Source organism: Pristiophorus japonicus, chromosome 8 (genome assembly GCF_044704955.1).
Source record: "Pristiophorus japonicus isolate sPriJap1 chromosome 8, sPriJap1.hap1, whole genome shotgun sequence".
Lineage (NCBI taxonomy): Eukaryota > Metazoa > Chordata > Chondrichthyes > Pristiophoridae > Pristiophorus > Pristiophorus japonicus.
Window position 1 is genome coordinate 35,557,225 of NC_091984.1, and position 16,245 is coordinate 35,573,469.

The 16,245-nt window shown below is 46.1% G+C and overlaps 1 protein-coding gene across 3 annotated transcripts in view; it reads left to right on the top strand.

Moving 5' to 3' along the window:
• The window catches only part of LOC139268468 (glycogen debranching enzyme-like), a 143,079-nt gene that overhangs the window by 63,601 nt on the left and 63,233 nt on the right, over positions 1 to 16,245 (top strand). For all 3 annotated transcript variants that reach the window (XM_070886668.1, XM_070886669.1, XM_070886670.1), the window contains exons 14-15: positions 2,656 to 2,819; positions 3,499 to 3,600. In XM_070886668.1, the coding sequence (XP_070742769.1) occupies positions 2,656 to 2,819; positions 3,499 to 3,600 (266 nt within the window). The remainder of the gene's footprint in view (positions 1 to 2,655; positions 2,820 to 3,498; positions 3,601 to 16,245) is intronic.

The window sequence follows — 16,245 nt, forward strand, 5'->3', positions numbered from 1 at the left end:
GTTGCAGGCGGTTGCAGCTGGATGGAGGTTAGCTGGGCATTGGGTACCAGGGTGGGTGGGGTGGGGGTGTAGTCTGCAAAGCTGAGGAGAAAGGGTAGCTTGTGGGGTTGCCAAAGAATGAATAGCACAGGGGGCTGCCAGGTCAATGATGTAGAAGTATTCAGAGGCTTGGTGGGGCACAAGACTCGGGGAAGCGATGAATCCTGAGGGGCTACTGTGAGCATGGAAGGAAACTACCCAAACAGGAGGCTTCAAGTGACTTGTAGAGGGGCCAAATTTTACAAAATTGATTTAAATTTGGTGTTACAAATATATAAATGCAAGTTGTTAGCTAGGGAAGGGGCAAGATGTCTTGGAAATAGGAAGAAAATAAAACAGATGTTGCTCAAGGGAGACAGTTATAATGGGCTCAATTTTCCCCAAAGCATTTTTTTGGCTTACTTGAAGAGTTACGCCCGATTTTTTTTGGAGGGCCTAGGTATGCCCCCCAAAAATATTCTAAGTTTCCCCATTGGATTTATTCGTTTTGGCGTGGCGTAACCCAACCTTTAGTTTTGGGGGTGGAGTCTTGATCCGCGCCAAAAAGATCGGGCTGCCGTGGTAATCAGGGACACAATGCGAATTGAGGCTGCAAAGTGAAGCATGCAGCCAGCTCCCAACACATTAAAAGAATTGAAAAACACATAGCAGCAACTTAACTCCAACCCCGCCCGAAGGGCTTGCCGGTCCGGTCCCCTTCTCGGTCCCCATTCTCCCGGTCTGGTCCCATTCTCAGTCCCTCTTTTTTTTCTTTTCTCCCCCTCCCCCTCCCCCTCCCCCTCTCTCTCCCTCCTCTCTCTCCCCTAAGCAGAACTGGAGTAACTCTCAGCTGGCCAAACTTCTCTAAATGGCCAGAATTGGCATTGGTGGCTGGTTATGCCCTCTTTGGCTGACCTAAAAAATAATCGTTACTAACTGAGTTATGCGCTGGTGCAAATTGATTGGGGAAACTGTGGTTTTTCAACTTGGGCCAAAAAGAGCAGCCTGCTCAAAAAAACGGCACAAATCACGGGAAAATTTACCCCATAATGAAGCAGGTTGGCTGGATTTTGGATCCCAGGTTAGTGTTGGATGCAGGTGCTAGTTGTGTATATAGTACATCTCTGCTCTACTGAAGTGCACATTGGGACTGGTACCAGTCCAATGGAACAAAAACTCTGTTATATTGTGGCAAATGTATGCAAAGGCTGCCCAACATCCTGAGTCCCAATGCCCTGTAGGTTCGCTCAGCTGTTTTACCACTGACGAGCACTTCAATTTTAATCAAGAACATGGAAAAGATATCCGTACTCTTTGTCTGACCATGGAGGAAGTTAGCAGCTGGTAGAGTAAACAGCTGATCTGACAATCGAAATGCACTTTAATCACTGGCACTTTCATTCAGAATCTAATTGTAAATCGTGCCATAAAGTAGAGCATGTTTTCACGAAAACTGCCTGGTTATTGTTCCAGCTGTTATCTCTTCCAGAGTCAGGTAGGTAAAAAGACAGGGCACCAATACAGTATATTGCACACATTCCTGGTCAAATTAAAGTGCTGATGAGTGAAAAGCTTTTGGGAACATGTGTCCAAGGTGGTCAGGTAGCATGTGAAGGACCTCTAATATATCTGGCAACTTGGTTCAGTAGGTAATGTTGAGATACCTTAACACATTGCCTTGGAATTAATAGGAAGTTGTTCTGGGTTTGTATGTTACACTAGTTATGTGGGTAATTTAAATCAAAGCAAAATAAGTTATCAAACCCAAGCGAATTCACTCATCATCATCGGAGGTTTTTCTAAATCATGAGGGGTCTAGACAGAGTAGATAGAGAGAAACTGTTCCCATTGGCGGAAGGGTCGAGAACCAGAGAACACAGATTTAAGGTGATTGGCAGAAGGTCCAAAGGCGACATGAGGAAAAGCTTTTTTTACGCAGCGAGTGGTTATGATCTGGAATGCACTGCCTGAAAGGGTGATGGAGGCAGATTCAATTGTGGATTTCAAACGGGAATTAGATAAGTACCTGAAAGGAAAAAAATTACAGGGCTTCAGAGAAAGGGCGGGGGATTGGGATTTGCTGAAGTGTTCTTGCAGAGAGCCGTTCCGGACCAAATGACCCCCTACTGTGCTAACGATTCTATAATTCCTTAAAATATATTGAATTCCATGCACAACACCCCTGGTTTTCTTTATTTTGGTGTCACTTACCATTAGTAGAGTGGAGAGCTATGGACCATTGATTTCACTGTTGAGGACACAAGTTAAACAGTGCGTTGCTTTGTATAGTTGCACTAGTTTTTCATCCCTCTTCCCCCTTATCCCACCCACCCAAATTTACTAAACCACATTTAATTTTTGCTTTATTCCATTTGTAACTGCATAAAATTTGTGCATATGTAATAACAAGTCTTCCTGTTAAATTAGTCTAATAGTCATATTTATAATTTGCTTTCGCTGATTGCTGTACTCCGATTGTCGCAGTAAATCTCCACTCTGAGATTTAAGAGGCAGTGACCTTCAGGAAAAGAGTACAATGTGCTCAATTTAGAACATTTAGAACATTTTAGCGAAACAGGTCTAATATTTACTGTATAATAATTGCATTTCACTTTTTCTATGTGTCATGTACTACAGAGGCAATGAGTGCAGGTGACAGCCATGAGGAAGGGAGGCTGGTTTACCGTTTTGGAGGATTGCCTGTTGGATCTTTTGCACAGCCATCAGTAAGACCTCTCGTACCCAAAATTGCTCATGCTTTGTTTATGGATGTTACCCATGATAACGAGTGCTTGATTCAGGTACAGCATATCATTAACATTTGGAGAACACAAACGTTCCTGTTGCAGCTTTCCTGTCCCTAGATTATAAAGAGCTGAATATTTTTGTACATTGTGTCCATTAAAACTCTTGCATACTTTACTAGCGTGGTGAACCCATCTTCAAACACGCGTTTTATAATGCATGTAGATTGTTATAAAGTAGTATCTTTTGATGTTTAAGTTATTATGTTTCAACTCATTAATTTAGAAATCTTTAATGTTGTCCATTTTTACCCAATAACTATTTCACTACTACATCCATCTTGCTGTAACTGAGTAGGACACCTGCACTGCAGGCAGTTATGTGTGATCGTGTGTCTTTTAAAATGACGCGAGTCTTTTAATTTTTCTTCCCCAAAAATGGCATGCTTCACAGTTATTAACCACTTAATCTTGTATATGAGTAAGAACGATGGAGATCTCTAATTATTGATTTGAGGTTGGGAAGCAAATTCACTGTTCTAATATGGAGTCCACTACTTTGTTGCTAAAACTACCAGGACATTCCTTTTAATATTGGAGAGCATTGGTTTAAAAAAAAAATGAATGAAAAGATAAATTGAGAATTGACATGCAAACTACATGTATGAATTTCCACTCGAATCAAAATGTCTGTTAATCTTGACTATGCATAATGTCTTCCTTTTTGTTTTTATAGCGTCGTTCTGTTCAAGATGCTCTTCCCAGTTCAACTATTGTTTCCATGGCGTGTTGTGCCACAGGAAGCACAATGGGTTATGATCACCTAGTACCCCATCAGGTTTGCTTGAAGGATACTATTTTGTGTAAATCATTTTGAATATTTGCATGTTTAATGTTGCTGCAGAACATTAATTTTCTGGGGTCTTCTGTTAATCAGAACATCTCACAGCAAGCAAGATGTTCTACATTCGGTTATTTTTATAAAAGGTTAATAGCATTGCGGGAAAATAAATAAGTACATATTTTATATCTTCTCAGTAATGGACTTATTATCCTGCATTTAATCTCTTCTCTCCTGAAATCCAAAGGACACAGACTTCAACTTTAATGCTTTTGTCATTCATTGCTAGATCTTGTTAGACCACATAAAGCACTTTCGGGTCCTACTCTCCTCTGCCAAGACTGCTCACTCCTTCCTGGTTATCGTGGAATGCAAAGATAACCCTGGCTTCTCTTCTCCAGAGCTGACCGTATTCTTAAGCCTGTCACCAGTCTCCTTCACCCTCGCCTACAATAACTGTGCTGGGACCCCAGCTATTTACAATATACATTAATGATTTAGATGAAGGAATTGAGTGTAATATCTCCAAGTTTGCAGATGACACTAAGCTGGGTGGCGGTGTGAGGTGTGAGGAGGATGCTAAGAGGCTGCAGGGTGACTTGGACAGGTTCGGTGAGTGGGCAAATGCATGGCAGATGCAGTATAATGTGGATAAATGTGAAGTTATCCACTTTGGTGGCAAAAATGTGAAGGCAGAATATTATCTGAATGGCGGCAGATTAGGAAAAGGGGAGGTGCAACGAGACCTGGGTGTCATGGTGCATCAGTCATTGAAAGTTGGCATGCAGGTACAGCAGGCGGTAAAGAAGGCAAATGGCATGTTGGCCTTCATACCTAGGGGATTTGAGTATAGGAGCAGAGAGGTCCTACTACAGTTGTACAGGGCCTTGGTGAGGCCTCACCTGGAATATTGTGTTCAGTTTTGGTCCTCTAATCTGAGGAAGGACATTCTTGTTATTGAGGGAGTGCAACGAAGGTTCACCAGACTGATTCCCGGGATGGCAGGAGTGACATATGAGGAGAGACTGGATCGACTGGGCCTGTATTCACTGGAGTTTAGTAGAAACATAGAAAATAGGTGCAGGAGTAGGCCATTCGGCCTTTTGAGCCTGCACCACCATTCAATAAGATCATGGCTGATCATTCCCTCAGTACCCCTTTCCTGCTTTCTCTCCATACCCCTTGATCCCTTTAGCCATAAGGGCCATATCTAACTCCCTCTTGAATATATCCAATGAACTGGCATCAACAACACTCTGCGGCAGGGAATTCCACAGGTTAACAACTCTCTGAGTGAAGAAGTTTCTCCTCATCTCAGTCCTAAATGGCCTACCCCTTATCCTAAGACTGTGTCCCCTGGTTCTGGACTTCCTCATCATCGGGAACATTCTTCCCGCATCTATCCAGTCCCATCAGAATCTTATAAGAGATCCCCTCTCATCCTTCTAAACTCCAGTGTATAAAGGCCCAGTTGATCCAGTCTCTCCTCATATATCAGTCCCGCAATCCCAGGAATCAGTCTGGTGAACCTTCGTTGCACTTGCTCAATAGCAAGAATGTCCTTCCTCAGATTAGGAGACCAAAACTGAACACAATATTCCAGGTGAGGCCTCACCAAGGCCCTGTACAACTGCAGTGGGACCTCCCTGCTCCTGAACTCAAATCCCCTAGCTATAAAGGCCAACATGCCATTTGCCGCCTTCACCGCCTGCTGTATCTGCATGCCAACTTTCAATGACTGATGAACCATGACACCCAGGTCTCATTGCACCTCCCCCTTTCCTAATCTGCCGTCATTCAGATAATATTCTGCCTACATGTTTTTGCCCCCAAAATGAGAGGGGATCTCATAGAAACATATAAAATTCTGACGGGACTGGACAGGTGAGATGCAGGAAGAATGTTCCCGATGTTGGGGAAATCCAGAACCAGTGGTTACAGTCTAAGGATAAGGGGTAAGCCATTTAGGACTGAGATGAGGAGAAACTCCTTCACTCAGAGTTGTGAACCTGTGGAATTCTCTACCGCAGAGAGTTGTTGATGCCAGTTCATTAGATATATTCAAGAGGGAGTTAGATATGGCCTTTATGGCTAAAGGGATCAAGGGGTACGGAGAGAAAGCAGGAAAGGGGTACTGAGGTGAATGATCAGCCATGATCTTATTGAATGGTGGTGCAAGCTCGAAGGGCCGAATGGCCTACGCCTGCACCTATTTTCTATGTTTTCTTATCACCTAAGTTTAAGACCATCTGTTCAGCAGCTATTCTGCCGTTACCCTCCCTTAAAAGAAAAGAAAGACTTGCATTTATATAGCGCCTTCCACGACCACCGGACGTCTCCAAGCTCTTTACTGTCAATGAAGTATTTTGGAGTGTGGTCACTGTTGTATTGTGGGAAATGCTGCAGCCAATTTGTGCACAGCAAGCTCCCACAAACAGCCACGTGACAATGACCAGATAATCAGTTTTTGTTACGTGATTCAGGGATAAATATTGGCCAGGACAACGGGGATAACTCCCCTGCTCTATTTTGAAATAGTGCCCTTGATCTTTTATGTCCACCTGAAAGAGCAGACGGGACTTCGGTTTAATGTCTCATCCGAAAGATTGCACCTCCGACAATGCAGCAACTCCATAACACTGTACTGGCGTGTCATCCTAGATTTATATGCTTTAGCCCACCATGCCAAACTTCTCCCAAGGTTATCCTCTGCCCTAGCCCACCACGCCAAACTTTCCCGAAGGTTACCTCCGCCCTAGCCATCAACTTGCATACTTCTCAAGTTTCTCTTCTATCTTGCCTTATCCCCTCTGAGTTCACCTTGTGCATGAGACAAACCTCCTGCTCTATCGACCCTTTTCCTACTAAATTGCTCACCACGCAACTTCCCTTTCCAATGCTAGCTGATACTGTAAGCGGTTCCCTCTCCATGGTTCTGTCCCCCTCCCTTTCAAATCTGCCATCATCACATCCTCCAAAATACCCACCCTTGGCCGATGTACCCTCTAAGTTGCGCGCGTGTGCAGCCACACAGTAATCTGCAAAGTACCACGCAGGCCACTTGCGAGCATTTCCATTGAAAATACCGCACTTGTGCAGAAATTTAAAGGGTCCATGCATTAAAATAAATAGGCTGCGCAGCTTAGAGGGAATTTGCCCTTGACCCTTCTGTCCTTGCAGACTACCGCCCCATCTCCAACCTCCCTTTCCTCTCCAAAGTTCTTGTCTGTGTTGTGGCCTCCCAAATCCATGCCCATCTTTCCCACAACTGCATTTCCACCCATGCCACAGCACTGAGACGGCCCTTATTAAAGTCATAAATGTCATCCATTATGATTGTGATCATGGTGCACAATCCCTTCTCATCCTTCTCTACTGTCTGCAGCCTTTGACATGGTTCACCACACCATCCTCCTCCAACACTTCTCCTCTGAGTCCCGCTGAGTGGACTGCCCTCGCTTCCAGTCGTAGCCAGAGACTTTCCTGCAATGGCTTCTCTTCCTGTTCCCACACCGTTGCCTCTGGAGTACCCCAAGGATCCATCCTTAGGCACTTCCTATTTCTCATCTACATGCTGCCCATCGGTGACGTCATTTGAAAACATGATGTCAAATTCCACATCAACGCTAATGGCGGCTAGCTCTACCTAACCACCACCACCTCTCTGCTTCTCCACTACCTCTGATTTGTTGTGCTATTTGTCCAACATCCAATGTTGGATGAACAGAAAATTCCACCAATTAAGTTTTTGGAAGACCAAAGCCATTGTCTTCAGCCCTACCATAAACTCTCTAGCGGCCGATTCCATCCCCATCCCCGTCCCTGGCCACTGCCTGAGGCTGAACCAGCAGACAGTTCCCAACCTCGGAATGCTATTTGACTCTGAGCTGACTTCCAACCCCATATCCTCTCCATCACCTAGACTACCTACATCCACCTGAGTAATATTGTTTGTCTCCTCCTCTGCCTCAGTCCATCTGCTGTTAAAACCCTCATCTGTGCCTTTGTTTTCTCCAGACTCGACTATTTCAATGCTCTCCTGACCGTCGTCCTATCTTCCACCATCCGTAAACTTGGGCTCATTCAAAACTCTGCTGCCTGTATCCTAATTCGCATCAAGTCCCGTTCAACCATCACCCCAGTGCACGCTGACCTACATTGGCACCAGACCAGCAAGCCTCAAATTTAAAATTCTCATCCTTGTGCTCAAATTCCTCAATGACCTCACTCCTCCCTATCTCTAACCTCCTACAGCCTTACAGTCCTCTGAAAACTCTGTGTTTCCTCCAATTCTGGCATCTTGTGCATCTCCAATTTCCTTTGCCCCACCCTTGGCAGCTGTGCCTTAAGCTGTCTAGGCCCCAAGCACTGAAATTCCCTCCTTAAACTTCTACGGCCTCTCTCCTCTCTCTCCCTTACACTCTCTCTCCTCCTTAAAACCTAACTCTCTGACTAATCTTTTGGTCACCTTTCTCCTTGTGTGGCTCGGTCAAATTTTGCTGCGCTATATAAATGCAAGTTGTTGTTGTCGAAGACGGTGCTTAAGTGCAATTCTGGTACCCTGCCCAAATGCCTTGAACATATTGCTGACTGGCTATTTAACGGACTGAGGGCCATCACCTTCAAACCTGTCTCTGTCCTCAACTGACAGCCATACGTGTGCACTTCCAGAATTGATTGGTAGACCAGTGATCTCAAGCTGGTGTGGGTTTCCTTGCTCGATACGGCATGTTGCTGCATGGGGCAGTGCATATATCCTCTGAACAATGATCCCTCTAATTTTTATTTTGGACCGAGCTGGCCACAAACTCCTTTGAGCGCGACCACTTTTGTCCGTGGACACATTTTATAACAATAACAACTTTTTCAACAACAATGGCAGCAACAGCAACCACTTAAATGCATATATACAGTCAGCATCATCATAGGCGGTCCCTCGAACGAGGATGACTTGCTTCCACAAGAGTTCACAGATGTTAAAGTGAAGGATCCGATGTTCCAGTCCTGAACTCCAATTGAGAGAGTGGAAGATGCCTGTGCGTGGATTTTTTTTAACGTATGGTGACCGTTGCACATCAGCCACCACATGGGCTTGACAGAGCTCGGCCTTTATCCAATGGCAAGGGTTAACCAGGACGACTGGAGACCTGCTGTGCTGCACGGACCGAGTGCGCGCACATATCGCAGTGTGGGTTGGCCCATGCTGCCCCTGGGCCCTCGGCTCTTCTGGGCCCGAAAACCTCACTCGCCGCACCTTCGCCCATGATATACAGTAACGCCATATTTTTGCCGCAACTTCTCAAATCGTAAGACAATCAGACAAACAATTAAAAATTATTAAATCATTTGCTTTTTTTTTGTTTTTTTAAATGTCAATCGTGGTTTTATTTAAACTCTTAACAGGTCACAGCTCTTACAAAAACTATATTACATGGGTCTTGTGTTAGAATTTGCTTTGTCAGGTGCCCCATCAAAGTTAATCATAACATCTCGAGGTCATTGTCCGATTAGGATATGCTAATATTGGAGATTAGTCGTGACAGTGGTGGAGTAGGACGAAACAGACGGGTCGGGACTCGCCCCATGTGAGATGTTAATAGCAGATTCGCCACAACAATAGAGACACTGAAGCTAACACATTAGCAAATATTAGCAAGGTCACATTAAAGATCTAAGATTGTCCAAGTCATCTTATTGCAAAGGGCATGGGATATAAAAGCAGGGAAGTCTTACTACAGCTATATAAGGTATTGGTGAGGCCACACTTGGAGTACTGCATGCAGTTTTGGTTTCCATATTTGCGAAAGGATATACTTGCTTTGGAGGCGGTTCAGAGAAGGTTCACAAGGTTGATTCCGGGGATGAGGGGGTTGACTTATGAGCAAAGGTTGAATCGGTTGGGCCTCTACTCATTGGAATTCAGAAGAATGAGCGGTGATCTTATCGAAAAGTATAAGATTATGAGGGGGCTTGACGAGATGGATGCAGACAGGATGTTTCCACTGATGGGGGAGACTAGAACTAGAGGGTATGATCTTAGAATAAGGGGCCGCCCATTTAAAACAGAGATGAGGAGAAATTTCTTCTCTGAGGGTTGTAAATCTGTGGAATTCGCTGCCTCAGAGCTATGGAAATTGGGACATTGAATAAATTTAAGACAGAAATAGACAGTTTCTTAAACGATAAAGGGATAAGGGGTTATGGGGAATGGGCGGGGAAGTGGAGCTGAGTCCATGATCAGATCAGCCATGATCTTTTTGAATGGCGGAGCAGGCTCGAGGGGCCATATGGCCTGCTCCAGTTCCTATTTCTTAAGTTCTTATCTACTGTTCCTTGTAAATTCAGACGGGCAACATCAGGTTAAACCAAACATAAACCATTATGTCAAGGTCTGGAGGTGTAGAGAGAAGGAACCTCACTTCAAATATACATTCTGGGCAAAGTCTCACACTAGTTCAATCAGGTTGGACAGACACGATTTGCCTTTGACAAATCCATGCTGACTGTCCCTTATTAAATCTGTTCCTGTGCTTCAGATGGATTAACATCGCATCCCAAAAACAAATGACTTGTTCTGTAAGTTTTCTTATTATTACACCAGACTTTAGCAATAACTTTGTTTCTGACATTAGGAGGTGTTGAGTAACTAAAGCTGGAGTTAACATGCACTCAGTGTAAACATGGGGAATGAAGAGGGGCAGGTGGAAGAGGTATCAGTGGGAGAGCATTTTGGTGCTTGTGATAATTCAGTAATATTTAAGGTAGTTTTGGAAAAGGACAAAAGGGGACCAGGAAAAATAGTTCTCAAATTTGGGTAAAGCCAATTTTGCTGAGCTGAGATGGGATTTGGCCAAAGTGGACTGGAAACAGCTACTTGATGGTAAATCAGTGTCAGAGCAGTGGGAGGCACACAAGGAGGAGATCTTGAGGGTACAGAGCAAGTACGTTCCCTTAAAAAAGGAGTGGGATGAACAATCTGGAGCCCCATAAGATAAAGAAATAAAGGAAAGCTTATTTCAGATAGCGGGAACTCAACACTGCAGAAACGCTAGAGGAGTATAAGAAGTGCAAGGCTGCAATTAAAAAAGATATCCAGAAAGCATGAAAGAATGTTGACAAGTAAAATCAGGGACAACCCAAAGATGTTTTCTAAATACATTAACAGCAAGAGGATAACTAAAGAAAGTGTGGGCCTATTAGAGACCATGAAGGAAATCTGTGTGTGGAGCGGAAGATGTGGATAGGATTCTTAATGAATACTTTGCATCCGTTTTCACAAAAGAGAGGGGCGATGCAGACTTTGCAATGAGAGAGGAGGAGTGTGAAATATTAGATGAGATAAATATAGTGAGAGAGGAAATCTTAAGGGGCTTAGCAGCTTTGAAAATGGATAAATCCCCAGGCCCAGATGAAATGTATCCCAGGCTGTTAAGAGAAGCAAAAGAGGAAATAGCAGAGGCTCTGACCATCATTTTCCAATCCTCTCTGGCTACAGGTGCAGTGCCAGAGGGCTGGAGGACTGCTAATGTTGTCCTTTGTTTAAAAAGGGAGAAAGGGATAGTTCGAGTCATCATCATCATCATAGGCAGTCCCTTGCAATTGAGGAAGACTTGCTTCCACTCTAAAAGTGAGTTCTCAAGTGACTGTACAGTCCAATACGGGAATTACAGTCTCTGTCACAGGTGAGACAGACAGTCGTTGAAGGACAGGCTTTGTGGGGTGTCTGGTATGCCGCACGCTCCTTCTGCTGCCTGCGCTTGATTTCTGTACGTTCTCGGCGACGAGACTCGAGGTGCTCAGCACCCTCCCGGATGCTCTTCCTCCACTTAGGGCGATCTTTGGCCAAGGATTACCAGGTGACAGTGGGGCTATTGCACTTTATTAAGGAGGCTTTGAGGGTGTCCTTGAAATGTTTCCTCTGCCCACCTGGGGCTCGCTTGACGTGTAGGAGTTCCAAATAGAGCGCTTGCTTTGGAAGTCTTGTGTCGGGCATGCGGACAATGTGGCCCAACCAATGGAGCTGGTCGGGTGTGGTCAGTGCTTCGTTGCTGGGGCTGTTGGCCTGATCGAGACGTTGGTACCTCTATCCTCCAAGTGGATTTGCAGGATCTTGTGGCAGCAGCGCTGGTGGTATTTCTCCAGCGATTTGAGGTGTCTGCTGTATATGATCCACTCAGCCATACAGGAGGGCGGGTATCACCACAGCCCTGTAGAGACCATAAGCTTGGTGCCAGATTTGAGGGCCTAATCCTCGAACACACTCTTCCTCAGGCGACCGAAGGGGCTGCGCTGGCGCACTGGAGGCGGTGTTGAATCTCGTCATCGATGTCTGCCCCTGCCGATAGCAGACTCCCGAGGTATGGAAAGTGTTGTGTATGTATATACCTTGTGCACTCAATGTACAGTTACATAAGACCAATGAATGTATCTTTACACTGTATACAATATGCCTGTACCACCAGAGGGTGCAACTGGTGGAGACCTAGAGGTCTCCTGCACACCGCAGGTAACCAGGTATAAAAGGGAGCCCACCTTACTGTAACCTCATTCAGGATCTGCAATAAATGGACTTAAGTGCAATACCTTACCTCGAGGAGTCATTACTCGAGTGCTTACAGACATCACAATTGGCGGCAAGAATACGAATTCCACGCGAAAAATGGGTAACCTTGGCAACTTTCAACAATTCGCTGATGGGGAAGATTGGGATGCCTTTGTGGAAAGGCTAGTACACTACTTCATCGCGAACGACCTGGTTGGAAACACACCGACCTCGCTGGCTGCTAAGCACTGAGTCATCCTGCTCAGCAGTTGTGGGCCCACCGTTCATGGCCTTGTCAGGGACTTGCTAGCCCCAGAGAAGACGACAACAAAAATGTTTGAGGAGCTCATAACGCTGATACAGGAACAGCTTAAGCCAAAAGAGAGCATCCTACAGCCAGACACCGGTTCTACACACACTGGCGGCCCGAAGGCCAAGAAATCGCAAAATATGCTGTCGACCTGAGACAATTGGCTGCACCATGTGATTTTGGCGACCACCTCACCGAAGCACTGATGGACATCTTTGTTATTGGAATCGGCCACGAGGGCCTCCTCCACAGGCTGCTCTCTGCGGACACTACCATCACCCTGCAGAAAGCAATTAAAGTGAGCCAAGCGTTCATGGTCTCGGCCTGCGATTCCAGAAGGATGATGACTCAACCGCAGGACTCCAACACGGCAATTACAGTGAACCTAATGGCACCTTTCAGAGGCAAGACTGTGACCCCGCCCGAGCCCCGCAACCCTGAGTCGCCGCAGGGGGTCAACCGGCCAGCCCCATGCTGACGCTGTAGAGGAAATCACAGAACCCACCAATGCAGATACAGAGACTATACTTGCAAGGGCAGTAACACTAAAGGCCATCTACAGCGAATGTGTAAAATAAATTTTACTCACCGAGTCGCTGAAGAGTTGACAGATCAACCAGTCTCCAGCGCTGATGAAGACGAAGAGAGTCCAGGAGGCAGCTCAGCCCCAGGAAGAGGTGTACAGAGTTTACCTGCTCCACCGAGAATTCCCCATTGAAAATGGAAGTCGAAATCAACGGTGTTCCAGTCTCAATGGAGGTCAACACAGGGGCGAGCCAATCGCTGATGAATCAGGCGGCCTTCGAGAAACTCTGGGACAACCCTATCAAACAACCTAAAATGCTACCAATCCAGGCGAAGCTGCTCACTTACACTAACGACACCATCCCAGTCGTTGGCAGCGTGGATGTCCAGGTGTCCTACGGCAGCGCGATGCACAAGTTACCTTTGTACATCGTTGCTGGTGATGGTCCAATGTTACTCGGAAGAAGTTGGATGAAGCAAATCCAAATCTGTTGGAGCTGGGAAAGCCTCCAGGCCCCGGCAATCAACGTCCTAGGCGGCCCCAAATTTGGATCCATCGCAGCACCTGAAGATCCTACCGTCCAACTCAACTGCACGGTGACGGCACAGACCGCACTACCCAACGGCGAGATGATCCAACCCAAACAATCAGAACTCGCCTTCCGGGCCATGGCAGGACTCGAAGGGAGAAGATCGATGCAGAAGGTAATTCCCCGGCTTCAGTTGCAGAACCTGGGGAGAGAAGGATCACCGCAGCCTACCTCGAGGAGAGTGAAAAGATGGCGCCCGCACCACGAGACAAAGTGCCTGAAATCAAGATGGCCGCGACCAAACCACAAGGGGCAGCGTTGAAGGAGCAACATGTGATGTCTAGCAGCGAAACGGATTGGGGTAAAGATTGTAAGGTCCTCTTAAAGGAGACCAGCAACCCAGAACAATTAAAGGGACAGTTCCACTTTTTGTACAACGATGCCGGTGATACTAATGTGAGACATGTAATTAACAAATGCAAGTATTTAAATGCACCGTTGAACAGCGATGCCTGTAGGATACGTGGAAAAGATGTAATTGATGAACACAAGTATCTAAATGTAACATTGTACAGCGATGTCAGTAATATACAGGGAAAAGATGTAATTGACAAATGTGAACTAATACCTGAGTGCGATCGGAGCCAATGTATCATGAAGGTAAACGATGGAATAATGTGTGATGCCGGGTTCAAGATGCACGCCGACAAAACCAAGGGCAAACTCCAGTTTGAAGAACCCAGGTCCAGCGGTATACCCAATCATGTAGCCTGCGTCTCCGGGACCGAGGTGATGCCCCAGGGAGTGTGGTCACACACAGTGGGAGCTTACCCACTGCAGGGCCAGCGATCAGTGGACGGCACAGGCACCACTACTGGCACCCTGCCCCAGATCAGGGGAGACCCTGCAGCCCTCATAAGGAGGACAGGGAGGCCACACATTCCTGTGGCTCTGTCCATCACGAGGCAATGGCAAAGGCCCTGAGACCCAGCCAAGGGAGCGATTCGAGCCCACCCAGCTGACAGGCGGCTCAGCGCCACCATCAGACAATCTGGACATAGTCCGGTTACTCTGGAATTAGCGTCCTCACCCACCTGCACCTACACCCTCAGGGGCAAGACTAATACCACGTATGTACCTTACCTGTAAAGTGTACTTGCTCCACTACATCTAAACCCAAACAGTCATGTAACCAATCCTATTTTTTGTACATGTATGTAAATGTAACTGTCGAGCCACACACATGGTCTATGTATGGGGGGGGAAATGGGGGGATGTAGCCATGGACACATGGATCACATCCAGAACCCACTCAAACCCCCACTTCAACCTCCAACCGTCCACTGCTGACCATTTCCCAATGTTGTGGCAATAAGGACTTGGGGGTCCACAGGGTCCCCAAGCACAGACAACGTGCAAGGACTTTGATCACTCAAGTCGAGGGCCAGAGCACCCAGTGCAAAGGCCAGTGGCACAAGATTTGGGGGGAGTGATGTTGTTTATGTATATACCCTGTACACTCAAATGTACAATTACATAAGACCAATTAATGTATCTTTATACTGTATACAATATACCTGTCCTACCAGAGGATGCAACTGGTGGAGAACTAGAGGTCACCTGCACACCGCAGATAACCAGGTATAAAAGGGAGCCCACCTTACTGTAACCTCATTCAGGAGCTGCACTAAATGGACTAAGGTCACAACAGTACCTCGTGGAGTCATTACTAGAGTGCTTACAGACACCACAAAGTGGTCCATGTTGTCCAAGGCCGCGCCGTCGATTTTGATGACCGGGGGGGCCAGTGCTGTGTAGTTGGGTCAGGTTGGTGGGGGACCTTTGTCTAATGGATGTTTAGTGTAAGGCCCATGCTTTCGTATGCCTCGGTGAAGATGTTGATGATGACTTGTTCAGCCTCTGAATGTGCGCAGACGCAAGCGTCGTCCGCGTACTGTAGTTCGATGACCGAGGATGGGACGGTCTTGGATCTAGCCTGGAAGCGAAGAAGATTGAACAGGGTCCCACTGACTGATAAGAAAAGCAAAAGAGGTAATAGCAGAGGCTCTGACCATCATTTTCCAATCCTCTCTGGCTACAGGTGCGGTGCCAGAGAACTGGAGGACTGCTAATGTTGTACCTTTGTTTAAAAAGGGATAATTTTGAGTAATTACAGGCTAGGCAGCCTAACTTCGGTGGTGGGAAAATTATTGGAAAAAATCTTGAGGGACAGGATAAATCTTCATTTGGAAATACATGGATGAATCAAGGACAGTTAACATGGATTTGTCAAGGGAAGGACATGTCTGACTAACTTCTTTGACTTTTTTGAGGAGGTAACCAGCAGGGTTGATGAGGGCAGTGTGTATGATGGTGTATATGGATTTTAGCAAAGCTTTTGCTAAGGTCCCACATGGCAGACTGGTCACAAAAGTAATAGCCCATGGAATCCAGTGCAAGTTGGATCCAAAATTGGCAGGAAGCAAAAGGGTGATGGTTGATGGATGTTTTTTTGGACTGGAAGGCTGTATCCAGTGGGGTTCTGCAGGGCTCAGTGCTGGGTCCCTTGCTTTTTGTGGTATATATCAATGATTTGGGCTTAAATGTTGGGGGTATGATTAAGAAGTTTGCAGATGACACTAAAACAAGCTGTGTGGTTGATAATGAAGAAGAAAGCTGCGGACTGCAGGAAGATATCAACGTACTGGTCAGGTGAGCAGAACAGTGGCAAATGG